General features: G+C 63.5%; 1 protein-coding gene across 1 annotated transcript; it reads right to left on the bottom strand.

Moving 5' to 3' along the window:
• Window positions 1-235: 235 nt before the first annotated feature.
• Window positions 236-4,685, bottom strand: LOC142825316 (uncharacterized). The gene is made up of 11 exons (XM_075917255.1): window positions 4,256-4,685; window positions 3,855-3,958; window positions 3,420-3,542; window positions 2,817-2,884; window positions 2,592-2,697; window positions 2,230-2,325; window positions 1,963-2,067; window positions 1,428-1,563; window positions 1,104-1,198; window positions 703-855; window positions 236-342 (listed from the first exon to the last, which is right to left on the bottom strand). Exons 1-11 carry the CDS (start codon window positions 4,644-4,646, stop codon window positions 325-327), a joined length of 1,395 nt encoding a protein of 464 aa, XP_075773370.1. The 5' UTR covers window positions 4,647-4,685; the 3' UTR covers window positions 236-324.
• Between the last annotated feature and the right edge of the window lie 2,927 nt (window positions 4,686-7,612).

Raw genomic sequence — 7,612 nt, 5'->3', positions numbered from 1 at the left:
GAGTCCTCTCCTGCGCCCATACCCCCTCCTGGACCCTGCACCCCTATCCACCGCCCCAGATCATACCCCCCCCCTGCACCCAGGCTCCACCCCTAAGCTCCCTTCTGCACCCAACCACCCCGTCCCAGACCCCAAAGCCCTCGGTAGAAATGTGGCCCTTGATCAGTTGCCAAAATGGCCCCCCCCCCATTACAAATTATTGACAAAGCCTGATCCAAATGTTTTTTGAAACATTGTTTAATGAGAATGTAAATACAATTCAATACAATTGGGAGGGTTGGGGGGAGGGGGACGCAGCTGCTGGCTCCTCAGCTCTTGCTGCTCTCACTGGGTGTCTTCCTGCTGCAAGGGAAGCAGAATCCGTCACATTCATCCCTGGGGACTCAGGGGAACTGGCCCCCCAGCATTTCCACCCTCCTCCCCCCTGCTCTCTGGTCACCCCCCGTCAGGCCCGCAGGGTGAGCTCCTGACCCCCCCCCCCCCCCCAGAGCTCCTGACACCTCGGCCCCCTCCCGCCTCCTAGGACAGTTTCTGTGTTCAGAGCCTCCCCCACCCCCAGGGACGCTCGCAGGGGCAGGAGGGATTCTGCCAGCAGGGACGTGGGGTGGGGGCAGCCTGAGGAAAGGGGCGGGGGACTCCCTGAGGGGATGGGAAGGAGACCCTGGCCCTGCCCCACTCTCCTGATCTGCTCCGGCTGCTCACCATGTATTCCAGGAGCTGATGGGCCTGCCCATGCAGGGCGTGGGCCAGGACCAGCCCGGCCTGGCTGGGGCGCCGCAGGGGGGAGCGGGCAGCGAGCAGAGCCTTGTCCAAAAAGCAATTCTCCTGCTCTGCTGTGAAGAGCTGCCCAAAGACCTGGAATCAAGAGCACAGGAGGTTTCAGCTGACGGCCCAGAGCCCGGCCCCAACTCCTGGGGCTAAAACAGCTTCCTCCTCCCCCAAACTCCCTTCCAGACCCTGCACCCAGACGCTCTCCTCACCCGGCACCCCAACCCCTGCCCCAGGTCACAGCTTCCTCCTGCCCCCAAGACCCTCCTACCCCCACGAGGGCCCCAGCCAGCCCCACCCCCGAGCCCTGCCCTGCCCTGGCAGCGCGTCCTTACCTCTCCCACCCGCACGCTGTTGCTGTGAGCCAGGACCCATCTTTCTTTGTAGTAGTGTCTGCACCACAGGTCCTCTGCCTGGTGGATGTTGAGGCCTGCAAGAGACACAACAGGGTCATTCTGCTGGCAGGTCTGAGCCCTTCCCCTCCCACGGGTCCCTGCAGGCATCCCTGGGCAAATGGAGGGGCACAGGGGGCAGAAGGGGAACACAGAGGGACGCATCCCCCCTTGGGCCAGTCTGGGGGAAAAGGGCTGGGTCCCCTCCCCCCGCCGCCGGCACCCTCAGGGTGTCCCTGGGGCCCAGGTCCCGGCTGGGTTCCTTACCCCTGTGGTGCAGGAGGAGTTGATACAGGCTGTGCACCCCCTCCCGGGCCAGCCGGCTGACGTCTTCGGATGGGTCCGAAATAAAAAGGCCCAGCTGGGCCACGTGGTGACCCATCCTCGGCCAGTCGGCGGAGTTCTGAGGGGAGAGAAGAGGGGGGGTCCCTCAGCATCCTGGGGCTGCACGTCCCATGCAAACGGCCGCCGAGGCGGATCTGAGCTCTGGGGACGGACAGAGACACCTCCCGGGGCGGGGCGGGGCCGGCCTTGCGAGGAGACAACCCTGAGCAATGGCCCCGACTGAAGGGTCACTCCGGGGGTGGAACAAGGGGATCCACTGACGGCCACTCCCCAGTCTGGGGCCCAGTCCCTCAAGAGCCCCCCTGAAGGGCCCAGGGTCGCCCCTCCCCGGGGAAAGGAGAACGCGGCCCATTCCCGGCCCATTCCCGGCCCATTCCCGGCCCTGCCTCTGCCTCCCGGGGACGCTCCCAGCCCCGCGCCCTGCAGCCCCAGACCCCCCGGCTCCGAGGTCACTTACGTCAAACCCCGGGAGGGTGGTGGCGACTCCCAGCAGGGCCGTGGTGCTGCCAAGGGCCCTGGCTCGCTCCTGGGGCAGGCGGGACTCCAGCCACGGGCTCAGGTGCTGGGGGGGAAAGAGGCAGGTCAGGACCCGTAGGGAGGTGCCGGTTCTGGGCAGAGCCTGGGGCTCCTCTCGGACTGTGCCCCCCCCAGCCACTGACACTGCTCCTCTCTCGGCCCCCCGAGGAAGCAGGGACAATGGCCCCGTCCCCCCCACGGGGCTCACCTCCATTATGAGCTGCAGCCGGGCGGTGTCTGGGGACTCGGCGAGGAGGCTCGCCAGTAGGGCCTGGAGGTCGTAGGGAAGGGCCCGGATGAACTGCTGCAAGACAAGGGGGAGCCCTGGGTCAGAGGGGGGTTGGGGGATCCAGGCCACCCGCTGGCTCCGGGGTGCAGCCTAGAGCAGGGTCTGAGCCGCCTCGCAGAGCAGGGAGGAGCCCAGGCTGGGCATGGAAGGGACGGGCCCCCCGGGAGAGCAACGGGAACCCTGGAGGGAAGGATCCAAACCTGCAGCTTCTTCCCTCCCTCTGCCCCCCCCCCTCTCTGGAGCTCCAGCCCAGCCCGGGAGCAGGGCCCAGAGGGACGTACCTGTGTGTGGATGGGCTCCTGCTGCCAGTCCCCAGACACTGTCTGTCCCACGGCCGCCGTCAGCAGGGGGCTCAGGAGCTGGGCCCGCAGGGGAGGCTGCAAGGTGCTGGCAGGAGAGAGGGGCAGAGGCTGTTAATTGAGCAGCAGGAGACAGAGACTTTCCCACTCCCTGGCCAGGGGATCTGCTCTGGGGGGAGTCGGCGGGGGGGGGGGGGGGGTCGGTACCTGAGGCTGCAGGCGGCGTTGAGGCAGTCGGCCAAGACCAGCGGGGGGGGCGAGTCCTCCATGATCTCCTGGGAGTCCCAAGGGGAAAAAGGGGCGTGTGAGGCTGGGGCCCCCAAGAGACGCTCACGCGGCCAGCGCCCCCACCCAGCAGGATCCAACCCCACTGCCTCCCGCTGCCCTGTAGCCCCCCTGCCCGGCACAGGGCCCCTCCCAGCACCCCCCTCCCAAACCGGGACCAGCTCAATCCTTGTCCCCAGGCCGTCTCCTGCCCCTCCCTGCCCTGGTGACCAGCCTCTGAACCTCCTCATCCCTGCTCCCCAGGCGCATCCCCAGCAGCCCGCTCGGCTCCCTTCCAGCCCCCCATGGCCCGGGGAGACCCCTCCCTGTCCCGAATCCCCCTTCCTGTCCGGCACCCCACACCTGCCCCATTTCTGTGTCCCTCCCTCCTCCAGCATCCCCACCCACCCTCCCCATGTCCACCTCCAGCCCTCCTGGCTCCACCCATCCCGTTTCCAGCACCCCCACCCGCCGCCATGGCCCAGGCAGACCCCTGTCCACCCCACGTATCCCCTCCCCTCCTCCCGGCCGCCGCGACTCGCTTACAACGATCCTGGCCATCATGGTGTCCTTGCAGCAGCGCGGCGCCAGGGTGTCCTCGCCCCTTTGGAGGGCGGTGAGGCAGGCGAGGGGGATGGCCAAGAGGAACCGCTGCAGGGCGGCTGGGCTCTGCACCCCAGAGAGAGTCTGTGAGCCTGGGGCCTGCCTGCCCCCCACGGACAGCTGCAGGGCCCAGGCCTCCCAGGAGTGGAGGTGGGAGCTGCCGGTTGTCCAAGCACCCGCACTCCCCCCCCAACTGCTGCCTCAGGCTTGTGGGGGCCCAGCTGGTGCATGACAAGAGCCCCCAGCTTGGGGGGCCCAGGTCATGCAGGAGAAGGGGCCCCAGGGGGATCCCCAGGGACAAGCCCCTCCCGGAGGGGGGGACGTGCTGGGAAGGGGCCGGACAATCTCGGGTCCCCCCCGTGTGGAGAAGGTTCCTACCGTGTCCCGGGTGTGGAGCTGCTCTTCGATGTCGTAGATGGCCCCTTCCTCCACCCGGGAGTCCATCCGCTCCTGGCAGAGCTCCGCCGAGGCGCAGGGGGGCTCTGTGCGGGAGGGAAGGGACCAGGGTGACTCCAGCGGCCAGCAGGGGTCACGCGCCCCCATGTCAGGGACCCAGGGCAGGTTGGGCCCCACACGCCCCTCGCAGGGACCCATCCCCCTTCCACCCTCACATCTGCCAACGCCCTCAGCAGAGCCCCCACCAGGAACAAGAGAGCCAAGCAGCAGCCCCCATCCCCATCCATTGCCCAGGGTGCGGGGCAGACACTGGGGCTGCCCCTCCCCGCCCCCCCCCGGGTACTGGGTGAGCCCCTGGGCCCAGCGTGTTCACGGCCCCTCACCTGGGTCTGAGCGGCTGCAGGAGGTGGCCCGGCTGCAGCTGGAGGCCCAGGCGCTGCTGCTGACGGACCTGGACCCACAGCTGCAGGGGCTGGTGCGGGGAGCGACGGGCTGGGGGCTCCCGGAGACTGGCAGGTCCCCGGGGGCCGGGCAGGGCGATGCCCCCTGGTGGTAATGGGGGCTGGGCTCCCGGGGCAGGTGTTTCTCTCCACAGAGGAGGCCCCGGAGCCACCCTACCCGGCTCCCCCGCTGGGCTGGGTCCCGCCTGCCCAGCCGCCTCTGGAGCCAGGTCCGGGGGGGCCTGGCCGGTGGGCGAGTCGCCCCGAGCTGGTGGGATCCAGCTTCCCCGCCCGCGGGGACGGAGAAGCTGCTCCCCACCGACCCTGGGGCCATCTTCAGGGCTTTCTTGAACCACAGCCGAAAACGTTTGGCCATGCTGCAAATGAGGGGAGCAAAGGGGAGCTTGGGGCGCAGCCTGCAGAGCGAAATCCAGGGGTTCCAGCTCCCCAGAGCGACTGCCCCCAGCCCCCAAATGGCCCCTTGCTTATCGGTTCGGTCTTGCACAGGCACTGCAAGGACCTGAGGGTATGTCTACACTACCCCGCTAGTTCGAACTAGGAGGGTAATGTAGGCATACCGCACTTGCAAATGAAGCCCGGGATTTGAATTTCCCGGGCTTCATTTGCATAAGCGGGGAGCCGCCATTTTTAAAACCCCGCTCGTTCGAACCCCGTGCAGCGCGGCTACACGGGGCACGAACTAGGTAGTTCGAACTAGGCTTCCTAGTTCAAACTACCGTTACTCCTCATTCCACGAGTCTCCTGCCCATCAACAGCCCCTTCTTGGCCAATCAGGGGAGAATCTAAGGTGTGGGGGGTGGAGCGTTCTCCCCAAAGACACCGGCATAGACTTGTTCCAGCCCCACCTCCCCAGTCCCCACAATGGGGGCTGCATCCCCCACCCCACGGCTCCTGCAAACCACCCCCCGTCCTTCAGCTAGTCTGTTGGGTCCCAAGCTGGGGGAGGCAGCAAGGGAAGGTCACAGAGGAGGCAAGAACAGAGCAGAAATGTGGGGGGATGGAGGAAAAGGGAAACCAACCAGGAGAAAGCCCCAGTGGCGCTAAGGACGCAGCCCAGGTGAGGAATCACCTTCTGGCCCTTGACCGAGGGCTGGGCCTGCCTGGAACCCAGCCGGCCCCGGGCGGGATCCAACCCCTGGGGGCTCTTACCTTCGTCACAAAGGTGTCGGGATGTGGAACTCACAGAACGCGAACGAACCGTGAGGAGGAGACGCACCAGAGCTAAAGCAACCGGGGGTCTCCAAAGTCCCCTGGGCCCGCCCCCCGCTTTTATCAGCCTGAGATGTGGGTCCCTCTGTGAGGTCATCACCTCCCCACCTGCCCTTTGCCTTATATGCTGAGGGCTGCCCAAAGCCCCTGTGAGGTCACCGCCCCCCCCCCCCCACCCTGCCAGGCAAATGTCCTGCCTCTGGCCACCCCCCTGGGAAGTTTGAGCCATTACTAGGGGTCCCTCCCCCTCCCTCATAGGCTGCTCCCTGCCCTACACTGCAGGCTTCTTGCACGAGAGCTGTTTCACGCCGGAGTTCTTGCGCAAAAGGTCTCGTGCAAGATTGCCTCCACCCTGCCATGGGCTTTTGCACAAGAGCGTCCATGGCAGTGTGAACTCTCTCTTGTGCAAGAAAGCTCTGATGGTCATTTTAGCCATAAAAGTGTCTTGCTCAAGAAGCCCCTGGTGCCCGTCCACGCTGCCTTCTTGCACAACAGCTCTTGCACAAAGGGGGCTTAGTCATCGTCGGGAGAGGAATAACTCCTGTGCAAGGAGCCCTGTTCTCTGATGCTTTACTGCAAATTTACTTCTGCAAGAACACACGTAGAGTGTAGACGCGCCACAAGTTTTTTCGCAAGAACACGCAAAAACAAGCCATGTGGATGTTTTCTTTTTAGGCAAAAGCCCCTTTTTGCACAAGATCGGTCGGCCTTTTTGCAGGCATAGGGATCTTGTGGGAAAAGGGGGTTTTTTGCACAAAAAGTAAACATCCACACGGCTTGGTTTTGCGCACAAACCCCGAGCACAAAAACGGATCGGCAGAAAATATGCAAATGACATTGCGTGTCATAGAGTCCCTCGTTAGCATATTTGTTGCCAAAAAAACTCGTTGTGTAGACGTAGCCTAGGAGAGAAGCGATCTCAGACACAAAGCCCTTCAGTAAGAGGGCATAGCCCTGGGGCGTGGTAGGAGACGTACGGCAGACATGGGAGGTCACTCTCCTAGCTATTTGGCACGGAGGAGGCCTCAGCTGGAGCACTGTGTCCAGATCTCAGGGCCATGCTTTAGGAGAGAGAGTCCAGAGGGGAACTATGAAAAGGGATTAGGGACGTTAGATATTCACTGAGTAGTCAATTAACCTCATGATTTCTTATCGGTTACTTGACTTTTCGATAGTCCCCAGGGGCCAGCTGTCTCAGTCCTGGCTCGCGCTGGGTCCGGGACCTACCTCCTCTGCGGCTCTGCATTTACAGTGTGTTAGGAGCCAGGCAGGCAGGCAGCCTCGCTCAGTTCCAGTTTGCACCAGGTCCAGAAGCTCAGACCCAGCCCCCAGGCAAGGGCTGCTGCCAGCTTGTGCTGCTGCCTCTGATACAGAGGCAGCAGTACGGAGTGCCAGGAGGGAACTGGTCTAAAAAGCACCTCCCCTTGCGACCTGGCTGCCTGTCATCCCACGCTGCTGCCTGCGTTTTTGGCGAGAGAGAGCCGCCTGTCTTGAGACACCGGTGGGGAGTCGGATTTTCAAAAGGCAGGTCTCTGTCCTTTGTGAGCCTTCCAAAGCGCTTCGGTGGGGGGAGGGGGCAGGAAGGCGGACGACACTCAGGAATTGTAGCACCCAAATCCACGGAGTGTTTCGCCAGCACCTCCTGCAACAGAGCCCAATCCCTGACAGGCTTTTAGGCAAGATAGATCATTTGAAAAAATGACAGACACAGGGTTTTCCGTCACCGCTCTCCCTTTCTTTTATTTCCCTGGGCTAACTGGCTTGTTCCTCTTTGGCTAAGGATGGAAGGGTATGTCTACACTACAATGTTAGTTCGAACTAACGGACGTTAGTTCGAACTAACATTCATAGCCGCTACACTAGCGCTCCGCTAGTTCGAATTTGAATCGAACTAGCGGAGCGCTTAGTTCGAACTAGGAAAACCTCATTTTACGAGGCTTAAGCCTAGTTCGAACTTACTAGTTCGAATTAAGGGCTGTGTAGCCCCTTAATTCGAACGAGTGGGAGGCTAGCCCTCCCCAAGTTTCCCTGGTGGCCACTCTGGCCAACACCAGGGAAACTCTATGCCCC

This window comes from Pelodiscus sinensis, unplaced genomic scaffold (genome assembly GCF_049634645.1).
Source record: "Pelodiscus sinensis isolate JC-2024 unplaced genomic scaffold, ASM4963464v1 ctg50, whole genome shotgun sequence".
Taxonomy (NCBI): Eukaryota; Metazoa; Chordata; order Testudines; family Trionychidae; genus Pelodiscus; species Pelodiscus sinensis.
The sequence above is the reverse complement of the archived record's forward strand: the minus strand, read 5'-3'. Positions and strand labels throughout refer to the sequence as shown.